General features: G+C 42.0%; 1 protein-coding gene across 2 annotated transcripts in view; it reads right to left on the reverse strand.

The window, feature by feature from the left end:
• PLXNA2 (plexin A2) overlaps positions 1–15,547 on the reverse strand; it is a 498,241-nt gene that overhangs the window by 171,293 nt on the left and 311,401 nt on the right. For both annotated transcript variants that reach the window (XM_063142969.1, XM_063142979.1), the window contains exons 7-9: positions 14,827–14,980; positions 11,811–11,907; positions 6,529–6,643 (exon numbers count right to left, since the gene is read on the reverse strand). In XM_063142969.1, the coding sequence (XP_062999039.1) occupies positions 6,529–6,643; positions 11,811–11,907; positions 14,827–14,980 (366 nt within the window). The remainder of the gene's footprint in view (positions 1–6,528; positions 6,644–11,810; positions 11,908–14,826; positions 14,981–15,547) is intronic.

Genomic DNA, 15,547 nt, shown 5'->3' on the forward strand with positions numbered 1-15,547 from the left:
GCTTCATGTGCTGGCAAAGTCTGTCAGCAAAATGACTAATGAATAAGATGGCTGGCTTTACTTGGCTTTGGGCTCCAGCCTTTAGTAAAAAGATCTAGGCATTTAAAGGTCAGGCAGATGCTTCAGTTTTTTGTTGTTGATGATGCTGACAATGATTATAATTACAAGGAACTTCAAACCAGGCTGAAAACACAATCAGGTATGGTGATTTTTCCAGGTGAGAATATTATCTAAAAAAATTTCCACTGAAAGGAAACAGAATGCACCTTCAGTTTAACCTTTCGATGTTTGTGAATACTCCATCTGCTTGATTCAGTGCCACACATGTGGTAACTACATTAACTGTACTAAGTGGACACCAAAGAAGAAAAATTAACCCCAAGTTAGGAAGAAATAAATTAAATAATTCTCCTAATTTCACCACTGAGATAAGACCACAGAAAATTATATATATTCTCCACCATCTGGATCCACCCCCCAATTTATACAGTTACATATTTTGTTATCATAAACCTCACACAATTATACAAGGACAACCAATTCACCCCACCCACCCCGAAATCTTTCATCATTTTATAGGGCTCATTTAAAAGCCGATCTCCACAGTGAGGTGCCTTTCTTATATTTACTTAAAGGGTGGAGCATACATACTTTGATAGGCTTTGATAGCTCACCTGATAAATCCTTTGCCTTTGTGGGTATAGACATATTCCATTTTCCCTTTATTTCAGTGAGACAACTTTAATCTTAGTGAACTGCATTTCTCACTAAAGTTAATAGGAGTGAGCTGTCTGCACCAGCCTTCTTTCCATCATGTGCCCTCCAGATGTTTCAGCTCCAAACAGCATGAATAAATATTAGGGATGTTGAAAGCTGTAGTTTAGGTTGGGGAAGTCTAGCCTAGACTATTACACAATATTGTGATGTTGGAGAATTGTCCCTTTTAATCCTTGAGGAAAATGAATGGGAATGATTTCCTAGGAGCCTTGCTAATACTTGGCCACCTATGGAATGATGTACCATTGACAACAAGCCACCCCTGCAGCCAACATTAATCAGAAATGGTTGCTCTTTGATTAAATGTAGATCTGTTAGCACCAAGGCCTTCCATGTATATTTTGTCGATGATTCCATAGCAACAAAATTATTTTTTACCCCAAATGCTTCCACTGAAAACACAATGCAGGGACCTTAGAATCCAGCTGGGTTCACTGCCGTTCGATTTGTCAACAGGGATGGCAAGTCTCTAGGCCAAACTCTAATCTTATGCTGCATTCTCACTTGATACTGAGCTCCACATTTAGCTAAGGCTTAACTCTGGCCTTAGCTAAATGACGGGGCGTTGAAGGGAGGCGTTCTTGCAATTTTATGATTGTGAGATCGTCGCCCTGGTTTACATGCAGCGCGCGACATCGCAGCTGTCATTTTTTGTTTTAAGGAACACAGAGTGCACGAGCGCTCGTGAACAGGTGGTTTTTTTTTTAAAAAAAATACTTTACCCCACTCCCGATGGGCACAGAGCTCCTCTTCCTGGCTCCTCGCGGTAACTTGCGAGGAGCCGGGACAAACCGCGATGCCCGGTCACATGTTCTGCGGTCTTGGGATCAGCCTGGGACTGTGGAAAAACTGGACTAGAAGGATAGGGTAAAATCCCGGGGAAATGGAGGGATCATCTTTCCCTGCCCCCAGGATCTCCTGTGTGCCATCTGGATGCACAGGGATGATCCTGGGGCGATCCCTGGAATAAGCCTTCGTCTAGCTATGGCCTCTGAATTCATGATGAGAAGACATTGCTTCTATTTCCATTTCCCAAGCCAGTGTTTATATGTTCACAGTGGTCCACATCATCTACATTTTTCTATAATGCTTTTGGGGTGGGATGGGGTGAGTGAGCAGTGTCTTTGGGCTGTGGAGAATTGCTCACGTGGAAGCCATTGATATGCAAAAATTAAGACATGATGCTTGAGAACCTGCCCATATCCATGATGATGACTGGGTATTTATTGGAATGAAGAAGCATGGTAAAACCCCTGCCTCCAAAATATTGGATAAAACATTCAGATGTACATTGCATCATCGGTACCTGAAAGAGAATGTTAACAAATTCTGGCTAGGGAAGGCTGGCAGTTGTAGGACTTTTTTTATATCTAAAGATACATAGGACTGGTCCCTTAACGTATTTAATACTCGTCTCCTTCAGTATGAGCTTTGTTGGAACATTTTCCATCGGAAGGCCATATTGATCCTGACCTTTCCATGAATGGCTAAGATGTGGCTTTAAAAAAAGATTCTAGGGTATAATAATTTTATTTGCTGCTGCTGAAAAAAATTAATTTGGGCAGGAAACGGGCTTTTATGTTTTCTCTCATGGCTGTTTTATACTGCTAACTTCTTCTTTTTTTAAACCAAGCTTCTTTTAAAATTTTATATTGTAAGTGTCCTAGAGGGGATGTGGTGAAAAGGTGAGACTAGAAGTATTTTAATAAACCAACATTTTGACAACTGATTCTCCTCACAAGGTGAATCATCCTGTTTTTAGCGAATTCCTCCGACAAAATTCACTTCAGATGTGCTCACTGTCCTAGCAGTCTGGCTTGAATAGGTGTAAGAGCACAGTTGTTTAACTGGGTTGAAGAATAATTCTGCTGAAGTGCAAAGAAGAAAAGAAATCAAGCAGTGCAAATTTGCTTGAGTGACTGTAGACTGCCGATCTGCCTCTGAGCATTAATAGGGAACAAAGTGATGAAACATGAAAGTGCCACTTTTTCAGTCATTTTGCAAACTATAACCTTGCTTTAAAGGCTTCAAGTTGCCTGCACTCAAACATAAACAAGCAATTGCTAGCAACATGTCATTGGTTCTTACCATTGGTTTAACGTCTGATAAAGAGTATGATTTTAACCTTTCAGAAAAGATGTGCCAGCTAATGCATCAGAATGGTTGTGGAGGTCAACTCCCGCATTTACATCCATCCTGATATTAAGTTGTATGCCAGCCAGTATCCATATGGAAGGTTTTGTGTATATTTTCTTCTTTGACAGGAACTAGTTTGTCTGAAATATTATCATTTTTGCCTAGGTTCCAAAGGCAATACACCCTCTGTTAACAATGCCTACTTGTGTGAGAGAATTCTGCTAATATATTAAGGCAGATGTAAGAACAGCTTTGCCAGCAGGGTGATGCTGAAAGCGGAAACCCTTACAGAGACATTTTTGGACCCCAAGCATTGCTCTCTGCAAAGTGCTTTTAACAGAATAACTGGAGTACGGTTTTGTTCTCACAAACAGCATTTTATTTTCCTCAGAGACTAAGCAAATGAGCCTGCTGAGCTGGCTGGGTGTGAGCACATATGCGTGTCTGGAGCATAGAGGAACAATATTCCATTTGTATCATCATGGTCATGCTTAGCAAGAGCGATCCCTCAATGTGGCACAATACATTTGCTCAACATAAGCTAATGAGAAAGAAAGAAAGAGAGAGAGAGAGAGAGAGAGAGAGAGAGGCGAACATTAACTCTGCCAGCTACAGATAACAGTCAGGAAGTGACAAGGAGATTTCCCCAAGCATTTCAGTTCCCCCAAATCAGATCCCAGAGAAGTCTTTCTATGGGTAAGTAGAAGATTAAAAAAAAATGAATACATGATCTCCAAGAAACCCAAATCTCCTGCAGCCCTCAATCCTTTCCATGTGGTTAGATTTTTAGGAGAGCTCAGCACACTGGGGGAATTGCACTTTGGAATATTTTGCCCAAATCCATGAAGAGGTTTGTAATAGTAATTAGAGTAGACACAGAGTTGGGATTCCCTCCAGAGTTGGATTCCCAGCTGTGTCGCTCATTCACTTCCTTATCCTGGCCTAGATAAAATAACCCTTTTGTGTGTGTGTGTCCCCTCCTGCCCCATCCATTTCCTGCTGGGGTAGTAAGACCATCCTACTGGGGAACTTGGTCATTATTGCTTTCAAAGTGCAAAACTGGATCCTGATGTCGAGCAAAGGGAATGCAGAGTACTCCACTGGCCAGGAAGGAAAATCCATCCACATTAGAGCACAGGAAAAATAAAAGATAATCGCTCCCATGTGCCAGTTTGAAAAGATGCATCTTGGTTTTGTATCAAGCTATTGAAAACTTAAACCTTGTCTCCAGACTTGAGTACTCCTCCTTGGGCATTTCTCTTCCTTCTGAGTGAAACGCTTTGAAGTTCAGAGTGCAAGCCACCTGGTGTCCATTTTGGTTAAAGGCACCAACAAGGCAGTGACCATTCCAGTTATAAGAACATAAGAACAGCCATGCTGGATCAGACCAAGGGTTCATCTAGTCCAGCACTTTGTTCACACTGTGGCCAACCAGCTGTCAACCAGGGACCCATAAGCAGGACATGGTGCAACAGCTCCCTCCTACCCATGTTCCCAAGCAACTAGTGAATGCAGGCTTACTGCCTCAAATACCGGAGATAGCACACATCAGGGCTAGTAGCTTTTGATAGCCTTCACCTCCAGGAATTTATCCAACCCCCTTTTAAAGCCATCCAAATTGGTGGCCATCACTACATCTTGTGGTAGTGAGTTCCATAATTTAACTATGCACTGTGTGAAGAAGTGCTTCCTTTTATTTATAAGAATAGTTATGTACATCTGATGGTTGCCAAGCCCTGCTCATGCATACAAGCATGACGCTCTTTCATGTTTCATGCTTAACACTCCATCAGGAAGATAATCATGTTGTTTTAGCCTGATATTTCTTGTTGATTTAGTATGCAGCACAAATCCTTGATATGAAGAAAGGAAACTTGATTTTTCCCCACTTATTACTGAGGGTTTTATTCTCTTTAATCTCATTTCCTTGCTGGTCAGACTCCACCTTTATGAGGCTGAATTACAGCCAATTATCCCTGTTGCAATGTGAAATATATGTGAAGTTTTCAACCAAAGGCATACGTTCCACACCTCTCGCCTTTTCAAAATGTTGATGGCTTGAAGTTCTTATTGTCAAAAAGGGAAATGAAAGCTTTTGCCTGATCTCCCGGATAGTGTCTTGTCTGACCTACCTTACCAACACACTCATTCTTCTCAGCTAGAAGGACAAAGCTCTTCTCCCACAAACAATCTCTGTTGATAACAGCTGGCAATTTCTGATGCAAAATGCAGGTGCAGTTCCTCCCCACCCCCCACCCTGCTGCATCCAGATCCAGGGGTCCCAGTCAGGTTCTTCCCTTGCTGGGAGGAAAATGCTTACACTCAAGGGTAAACTACATGATTGAAGTTATGTGTAGTTTGGCCCCTCAGTCAGTACATTTCCTCAAACCAGTTGTGCAGCTAGGTTATTTTAGATCCTGGATTTTAGATCTCATGTTCCCTCCTTTAGATGGCTAGATGTATTACTTCAGCTGAGAGGCACACAACCAACATTCCTCTTCTCCCTCGGCCCATGATTCCGTGCTTTAAACCCGCTTCTACATTCCTATTATATTAGAATAAAACCAGAAAAATCAAGTAAAAAAACCAAAAAAACTGTTTGCAATCCCTGTGAGGGACCTCCTCAGAGAAGAAGGCCAGCCTGGTTGAGCTGGTATTCCTAGGCAGGCCGCCTCATGCTGCAGGGCTGACCAGCTACCTGCACTATGCCTTTAGCCATATTTGTAACACAGATTAAATGTGGGTGCAGCTCTTTTTCAATCATGTGCTTCCAGGTCTCGATATTTGTGATTTCCTAGTTTCAGCCAAGAGTTAAAGAAAAGATATCCATAACCCAAATCCACCCCAACATTTACAAATATGCCTACATTACTATACTTACCAATTCATTAATAAACTTGGCTTAATGGCAAACACATAATCAAAGCATAAAAATGCTGATAATAGACTCCCAAATCTGCTTTACAATGAGTGAGGATGAAGAACACTCTGTCCAAACCACTCTGCATAAATCCTCTTCTTGTTAGGTCTCTGACCGAGATCCTCAGTAAGACACTCTGCGGTATCATGTCAAAAGCAGGCTCTATAAACATATATGTGCTGCCATGGCTGTGACAATCCATATAAAGTGGTAGAATCCTGCTAGCTATATGTTAGATAAACCCCATTTATTTCTCTGGGATTTGTGCTTCAGTAAACAGATGGTGAATTACCGCCTAAAGATACAGAACCCAATTTTTGCTAGAATAGAAGATGATGGGGATCATTATCTTTTGCATCAATCAAATAGATGCTCTTTACCATTCTTTCAAGAGAATGAGTTTTTTACAGGCCTTCTGCTTACAAAACAACCTCCATCTCTGGCTCGAATTGTGATGTACACCTGTGTGGTTCTGTACCCTCCATTTGCGTTTTAGCCCAACCAATCCCAATCCCTAAAATGAGATCGCTCACCTTTACTTTTCACCTTGGAAAGGTTTGAGTCTTTGTGGATGTGTGTGTGTGCAAGGGGAGAGGGAGGGAGGGGGGAGGAGGAGAGGAAAATCATGAGGAAAAGATCTGAGACTAGTACTACAATAAAAGGTGCTGCGTAGCCCCTAAATCCAGTGTGCATACCTCAGAAACATTAATCCGCCCCTCTTGGAATGAACATGTTGTGGGATCATGAGTGCAGAGGTTTCGATATTTACACCAGTGGCAGCGAAAAGCACTGTTCACGCAAGACAGGCACCTGCCAAGAAATAAATAAAAGACCAAGTTATGGGGGTGAAAGCATAAGTCTGAGCAAATGTGTTTATTTTTTATTACATCTGATAATTACGGAATAGCCAATAATAATACTATTGATAAAACAACAACATTTATGGATCCATGTATTAAAATGTTAATTAAACTATATGCAGATTTGTTTAAAAAGAATGAACACTGCTCGGGTGGATACTTGATGCATTTTTCTATCTATGATATTGACAGTTTGGTGTCTTTTAGTTTTTAATGTCAGCTTCTACTGCCAAATGGCTTTCTTCCTTACTCCTAACAAGTGTTAAAATGAAAATCTAGAAACAGATGGGCAGCGTGATACATAATAAAACTTTGACGGAACTTAGAAAAAAAATGTTTTTGCACTTCCGGCGCATCTGCAAGGAAACAGATAGAACCATGCAGGTGAAAGGATACAATAATACTTAGCATTTGTACTGTACCTCCTGAGACTTCAAAGTGCTTCCCATACACCTTCTCAGTTAATCTTACAATAACCCAGTAAAATAGTTTACTATTATTGTCCCCATATTGCAGGTGCAGGTTTGCCTAAGCGGCTTATCAGTGGCTTGCCTAAGCAACCTAAAAAATTTATAGCAGGGGTGAGATTTGACTCAGGGACTTCATAGTCCACAGCTTAGCCTCCTAACCACTATGCTACACTGCTTATGTGCAAAGATGTATGTTGATGAATGCTTTTTGAAATATATCCACTGAGACACAAACCTGCGTATTAGATTTTGAGTTTCATCACACCTTGGAAGAAATGCTGGCTAACGCTGGCAACTGTCACTTCTCCATGGACACTCAGCTACTTCCTGTTTTCAAACAGGAAGTAAACAAGGTGCATGAGGGCTATTCAGTCCCTCGTTGTGAACATGCTGCTTCTCCCACACACAGTAGGAGAGAGCAGCAACATTGGTTTAAAAAAATATTTCGTAGTTTTTCTGGTTTTTCTTGCGGCGCAAGGAAGACCAGAAGGGGCGGAAGGGGCGTGAGAGGCAGACAACATCATGTGAGCTACCTCCAAGGAATCCATGAGTGCCCAGTAACGAGTGTGCAATAAAACGCTCATTGGATGGAGCTTGTCATCTCAAACAATTAATATGATGCATTATCCAGAGCTCAGTATATCTCTCCACTGGGTCAGGCACTGGATATATAGAGAACAAAAAGGTGGACTTTGCCACGCAGAGAACTCACAAGGTAAAGCATCTCATCCTTTGTGGCTCCTCAGCTTATTAGAAAGCCTTAGGGACAATTCATGTAATTAGCATTGTCTTGTGAATATTTGGACATTAGAATTGAAATGTGCTGTTAATAGTACATCTAGGCCTTAGCTAGACCAGCGTTTATCCCGGGGCGAACCTCGGGATCATCCCTGTGCTTCCAGATGACGCACAGGGGATCCCGGGATCAGGGAGGGATCATCCCTCCCTGGCCCTGGGATACAACCCTACACTTTGGGCCCGCTTTTTCCATGGTCTCCAGGACCGTGGAAAGTGTGGCCCGTTGCCACGGCTTGAGCCGGCTCCACGCGATTACTTGCACGGAGCCGGAAGCCGCGCATGGGGCGCAGTGCTCCTTAGGAGTGCTGCTCCCATCGGGGGTAGGGGGGAGCGGGTAATGACTTAATTTTTTTAAAAAAAGCCTTACATTTGCACACGAGCATTCGTGCACTCCATCTTTTTTTAAAAAAGTGGCTGGCATGATGCCTCTCTTCTGGAGGTCGCCATGCCTTAAGTGTAAACAAGGGCAAGATCTTGTGTTAATCGCAACGCGAGATCACCCCTCCTCCATCCAGGATTATCCGGTATGTCTAGCTAAGGCCTTAATCATCATGGTTACATGGGCAATTCTCTACACATCCATAGTCTTGCTAGGCACCAGTAAAACACTAATCTGGACGGGGTAGTCTTCAAGGCCACATTTCTGATAGAAAGGGTGTTCACACAAGCAGGAGCATGGGCAGTTTTTTTGTGAGCCTGTTCTAAAAGTGGAAGTCTGATATAACTGTTAAGCCTGGTCCGAATCCAGAGTAAGTTATCTACTGATATGTCTGGGGTATCTGCAGTCTTGAAAATCTAATGCAAATAAAAATGAAATTATGGCTAATATTCTTTGGTTTGGGCTGAATCTGTATGCCATTTAAAAAAGATGGCACTAGATGGGACACTGGATATCCAGATGACACAGATAGAAAGGGATCTCCATATGCCCATTGACCCTGCCATCAGAGGGAGGGAGGCAGCAGCTGGACACCCCTCCATCATTCTTGGATGGACCTGACTGAGATCCCCCTTCCCCAAGTGCATTTTATACCGTATTCAAATTATCCTCTAGAACCAAGGTCTTGTATTCAAATTTCCCTTGAATATTTTTTTGGTATTCCAGTTGCTCCTGTATTCAGACTGCTCTTGGGAACCAATTTTTTGGCTTAAAAGTGTAAAAAAAAAACAATCTAACAAATCAGAAACAAACCTCAAATCCACAACTACCAGTTTTATGTGATAAATTGGGATTGCAAGGGTGGGCTTCACATGACTGGTACAATTACATGCACAAAAAGAAAACCAATGAAGAAAAAAAATTAAATGACTTTTGATAAAAGACTTTCGGCCCGGGATAGCAGGCCTTTCATTACCATCACAGATCTAAGCTTTGTACAAAACACGTCAAAAGTAAGGGTGGTTCATTTGACTGTTTGTGGACTGCTTATTTTCCTCTATGATCATAGTATCACAGCTAAAAGTTTATAAAATGGCTTTTTTCTTTGCTGGAGAATTGTTGTTGCTTTTTGGCTAATGAGCCAGAAAGATTTAGAATACCACAAAAAAAAAAAAAAAAAAAGTTCTATCCCTTGTCTTGTCTCTCCCTACCACTCTCCCCATATAAGTTGTCTGCTAGTAATTGACTTTTGGAATAATTTCATTTTCTCTTTTGAGGATTTTAATTTCCACATCGCTCCAGATAGGTACTGCCACTTACAGACAGTAACTTTCACGACTCCAGGTAATTGGTACATGACAGCAGCAACAATAGTTTAATGCCATCTAGTGGGTCAGCTACTGTAGAACTCAAGCAAAGACAGCTGTGATTGCTCTAGATTCTGCCCAGGGCTTTGGTTAGCTTCTGCAATGCATGCAATTTTTCTTCTCCTGTCACTGAGATGGTGTTTTTAGCCAAATTTTGCCTTGGGATATTTTGAGAGCAGCTGCTCCCAAAGGGACAAACCTCTAAACAGCATTTGAGTCATGAGCATTTCTGTTTCTACCACATAGAAGCATCTTTTCTTCTATTTCTAATCATAAACAATGTATGAGAAAAAGGGAAAGTTAATATTTGCAGTGGCCAATAGCATCTGTATAGGGTAAGAGTTCAATTCCTCCTGCTGCTTTCTCTGTTTTCCTGGCATAAAATCCTGGGATTCTCTTTTCCCACAGCAACAAATGGTAATGCAATAGTCAGTCATAGATTTTTAAGGCCAAGGTGGACCACTGTGGTCTATTACTCTCTCTCTCTGGTACCACTAGAAAAACCAAATTAAACACCAACAGCAACCCCTGTAATCTAACATAAGATATATGAGAAATTTCACCACCTCACAAATAAAATATGCTTTACTGCTGAACTAGAGATTGTGGGCCACCACCACCCCGCCCCGTACTGCGCTAAAACACACATTAACCATCTTCTTCCATCTTAAATCCTCAATTGTAATTTCCTTTTGATTCTTCTGTAATGACCTTAATAGCTAAGGAAGCTTATTCTAATCATACAAATGCAAATCTGAGTGGGATAGGAATATTAAGCAGTGTGAGCATATTTAATTACTCATTTATTTGACCCATTTCTCTCCTCTCTTCTCTCTCTAATTGACAAGGATCTGAGTGGCACCTGCTCTTTAGCTCCTATTTCCACAATCAAAACGAGTCTTTCACCATTTTCTACCCTGCCACAGCTTAGAATTGCCCTCTTCATAACCCCTCTAGTCAGGGCTGGCCCAAGACATTTTGCTGTCTGAGGCAGAGGAGCAAATGGCACCTCACTCACCTACCCAAGTCAAAGTGCATAGAATCCAAAGCCAGCCAAATATATGAGGCAGAAAATCCCATAAGCACCTCTCTCCACCCCTGGCAGTAGAAATACAATAAAAACAAAGTAAATAATTAACAATTTGCTGCTCTTTCATGGCATTCAAAATCTGCTGTCTGGGGCGGGGAATGTTTCACATTGCCTTATGGTAGGGCCAGCCCTGCCTCCAGTTTAGGAGTAGCTGTTGTTCCATGGAATTTTGCTTCCCCCACCTTATCAAAGACAGTTATGCTACCTTTGACTTTTTACTGACAAGACATCCTGGCTCCATTATCCCTGGAAAACTCTTAGAGGAAGTGCTTACTTCTTTTTGGGACAGATGGCTAAACAACAGGCCCATAGGTTACAGGACTTAAGAAAAGCAAGACTTGGTTTTAAAGTCTGCCAAATTAATATTAACAGCCTGATCCTAAGGCATAGGCCAGATCTACATGAAGCAGGATATGACACTTTGAAAATGGTTTGAAAACTGTATCTGGAGTGTGTCCTGGACCCCAACAGTTGTCAATACTGTTATAAACCATTTTAAAGCAGCAGTGTAGATCCTGCCTAAGTCTCTCAGTACAAGAGGGCTTAGCATGCAACATATCAATACCTATACAAGCACAATATCACAAAACATGATTTATTGGATTTATTTATTTCATCCATTTATAGCCCACCATTCAAAAAAGGCTTTAGGCAGCTTACAATGATTAATTTAATATGATAGTGTTGTCGTGATGATGATATACTGCCCTGTCTTTGATATCTAATCATCTGAATACTACCTTTGGTGACAAGATGATCAAGTCATGCTCATATATCGGTGTACCTAAAAACCAGTTATCCTAACAAATGTGAGAAAAAATAGTTCTGCCTGGTGCAGATGTCAGTGAACACTGGCAGCCAGGGCCTTGCATTTGGCTCTTTTTGCCACACTATCTTGGTTTTCAAACCTACTCCTTGACACAGATATTTTCCTACACTGAGAATCCTTTATGCAAATCTAGCATTACTGTTAAAGCCTTTAGGCATAGGAAGAACAAGAAAGGATGTCTTACAGCTGGTGGGCACTGCAGTTGTAGAACTTGAACTCTGTGCTGACGAACATCTTGCCGGTCTCTCTGGATTTCAACAGCAGCTCTATCCCAAACCAGTCTGGAAAATTAAATAGAAAGAGAGAAGGATGATTGAGACAACAAGCGCAGGCACAACAATGGAACTTTTCAGATATTTATTTATTTATTTATTTATTGCATTTATAACCTGCCTTTTTTCCTTCAAGGAACCCAAGGTGGTGTACATAATCCTCCTCCTCTCCATTTTATCCTCACAACAACAACCCTGTGAGGTAGGTTGGGCTGAGAGTCTGTGACTGGCCCAAAGTCACCCAGTGGATTTCCATGGCAGAGCGGGGTCTAGAACCTGGATCTTCCAGCTCCCAGTCCAATGCTTTAGCCACTACACCACACTGGCTCGCCATACATAGTTTCATTATCCTTTGGGCCTCTTTCCTTCACCTTTTTCTCTTGCTGGCCTTTCAGTTGCAAACATGGATGCTTTCCCACAATTCTGGTGAGATTGTTACAACCTTTTCTTTCAAGTTTGGATGTGGCAAACTTAATTCATGGCATTGTGCTCTCCATGGAGCTTCTCTTCAGCTGGGACAGTATGTGGTGACCAGCCTCTTCTTTCAAGAGGACCACTGGGTCACAGCCCACTGGTACTTTAGCATGGGCTCCCTAAAGCCTTCTAGATATAGGTGAGTAGTGCTTTTTTTGGATGATAAAGCTCTAAAAGGGCTGGATTTTATATCCCTAAGAAGCCACTTTTTCTCCTCTCACAATCTCGAAGACCTAGTCCTCACCCCAGCAGCAGGTGGAAGCCACAGCAGTGCTACTCCTTCCTATGCCACTGTGGTTATGTGAGTAGCACCAAGCCACACAGAAAGAGACCATGCTGGATCTCTTTCCTATGCCAACAACTATCCAGGTTTTCAGGGTTCATGCTGATATGTGAAGCTGAAGCATGAAGTCCCCTTACTTGGTTCATGGCTCCTCACATTATCCTAATGATGTGGGAAAGGGTGGCATTGCTGGAACTCTCACATCACTGGGACAATATGAATATTGGGCCTGACTGGTGATGCTATCTTGATTCACCATATCTGCCAAGCACCCATGACAGGGGCACAAGGAAAAGTACTCATAATTGCTGCTGCACAACTTGTGGAAAACATATTGCTCTGAGGGATCCAAAGTCAGTATCAAAGGGAAATTGGGAAAGGGTAAAATAGTCAGATAATGGATGAAAAAGTTGAGCTGCAACAGGACTCTGTCCTCGCTCTGCTTAGATCTTTCAGGCCTGAACTTACGTGCACATTCATTAAGTATTTGCTGCATTTAAAAGAGTGATCAGGAAAGTATGGAAATGAGCTAATGAGAAAACAAGTTTAAAACAATGAGCTGTTTAATAATGACATGTGTAAGAGAGAACTTGACAGCAATGATATTAGCAAAGCAACCCCCCCCCCCAAAAAAAAGTTAGCTTCTCTGCCCACTCATGGTGACTAAGTCAGACTTCAGATACGAGTAACACCCACCTTGCCTCCTTCCTGGTCCGCCTCAAATAACAAAAGACTAAGACCCCTAATGATACATAAGCCCAGGAGACAGATGGCTTAAAGACTGGCTTTTAAATGTGCGGGATGTATAAAGTTTGGTAGAAGCAGATCACACCCACTACAGAGAAGTCATATTTGTGGATGATATCCACTTCTTGCCTACTCTTTGGGGATAAAGTTCTGTCTGCTGGATAAAAGCTGTAGCCAAACCACATGTCACAACGACATTTACTTACAAGGGACATTTGTAAAACTACGGCATCTACCTAGTAAAGTGAAGAAACAGACTGGTATACAGAAGTTGTCTACTATAGGAAAGGCCCATCAGAGCAAGTGGGTGCTATTGCATCTAGTTCCAAGGTATCAGTCCATCCTGGACTGTGTCTTGTCAGCATCACTTTGCTGCTCATTCCCTCAAAACCCTGCAGCATCACTGCTGCGGGGCGGGAGAGGCAAATCGCCATGTCAGGAGGGAGTGTGGGATTTCTGGGCAGCACTGGTGACCATTCAGCTCATTGGGTCTGCCCACTGCCTTCTGCCTGGCCTTTCCACGCATCCCCCTGACCTACTCAGGGCCTAAATCCACCCCTGCAATGCGCCCTGCCTCAATCTGAAGTGAGGTCACCATCAACAGACACAGCAGAGAAGATGGTGACCTTGGAGTAAAGTAAAAAGTCATTGTAAGTCAGTGACTTTTTAAAAGCACAGTTTGTGAGGGAAAGCCCATGGTGGCCATGAGTTGGTGTCTGCATCATATAAACAATGCAGTGCTTCTGTGCAGCCATCATGGGGTATACAGGGCAGACAGACATTCAATCTTAATTCAATTTCGTTAACATCAGAAATTGTTCATTTGTGAGAATATCATAGCTGGAAAGGTAGTTTTATATCCAATGATTCCTATTGTGAATGTGTCACTCTATCCTTGCATATATTCTATGGTCCCTGCATAGAAATGTCACAGACAGTGTCACTCATTGCATTTCATGATCTTTTGGCCCCACAACAATCATACCAACTCAGGATAACATTCCACGCAACTGATAATATAGTTCCAGTTCATTAAAACCTATGCTAAAATAAAATTGCTCTTTAAGATTCATGGGATCTTAAAACATTTTTTCCATAGAAGTCCAGACTTTTACGACTTGCTAACTGCTCCCATGCATTGTAAGGTAAGTCCACATAAAATGCAAATGGAAGACAACCATCTAGAAAGTGGGCCACAATTCAATGGCAGGGTATCTTTCTAGTGTGCATGAAGATAAGTGTTCTTTGGGGTGTCTTTGCCTCTAGTTTAGTCGGTCAAGGAACAGAAAACAACAACACTGCAGGGACAGGTAGGAGTGTAGGACTATTCCTTTCCCACACTCAAGCCCACCAACAATTTCTTTCTACTGTCTATTCTACAAGTTGATCACATATGCTTTAACCCAACTGTCAGGCCAACTCACCCTGGTCCACTGGTATGGCAGGGACATCCTTAGATGCTGGTGAAATGCATATGATCTGCTTGCCCAAAACCTGGCCTTCCACTTCAGTGAGGTTTCCGAATACGCAAGTGATGCCATTTGACAGGTCAGGTGCATCATTCACCAGCAAGCTGAGCTAGAAAAAATGGGATAGGGAAAGGAAAGAGATCACCATCTGACATTGCATAAGGAAGGGAGAAGGGAATAGGTACATGGACCATTTATTCGCTTCCTTTTCTTTCTTTCTGCTAGGGAGAAGTGAAAAAGCTCTTTGACAATTTTGTTAAGTCACTACATCATTGCAGTTGCAGTTGCTCCACTGACCTGAAAAGTGATAATACCAGTAGGCACAGAAGAGGAGTTGACAATTCTGTCACAACCTGGTGGTACAAAGCTTTTAATAAGACTGCAGGTATCCCAGTTTTCAATTTTCTTGCACATGTTGTTTCAAAATATAAAAGAATTATATTTTCCATTAAAACTCTAAAAACTCAGTGGTAATAAAAGATATCTCCTTAGGGCCCAATCTCACAAACTCCTCAGATCTCTATACACAGAAGTCAATTTTTGTTCACTTCCCGCCACTGCTGACACATGCTGAGGTGATAGCACAGACGCCATTGCCACACACAAAGCTCAGCATGGATTGGCTGTTTATACACCAATGGAAACACTCAAAGTGCTCCATTCACAGTGTTATACA

Source organism: Elgaria multicarinata, chromosome 1 (assembly GCF_023053635.1).
Source record: "Elgaria multicarinata webbii isolate HBS135686 ecotype San Diego chromosome 1, rElgMul1.1.pri, whole genome shotgun sequence".
NCBI classification, from domain to species: Eukaryota; Metazoa; Chordata; class Lepidosauria; order Squamata; family Anguidae; genus Elgaria; species Elgaria multicarinata.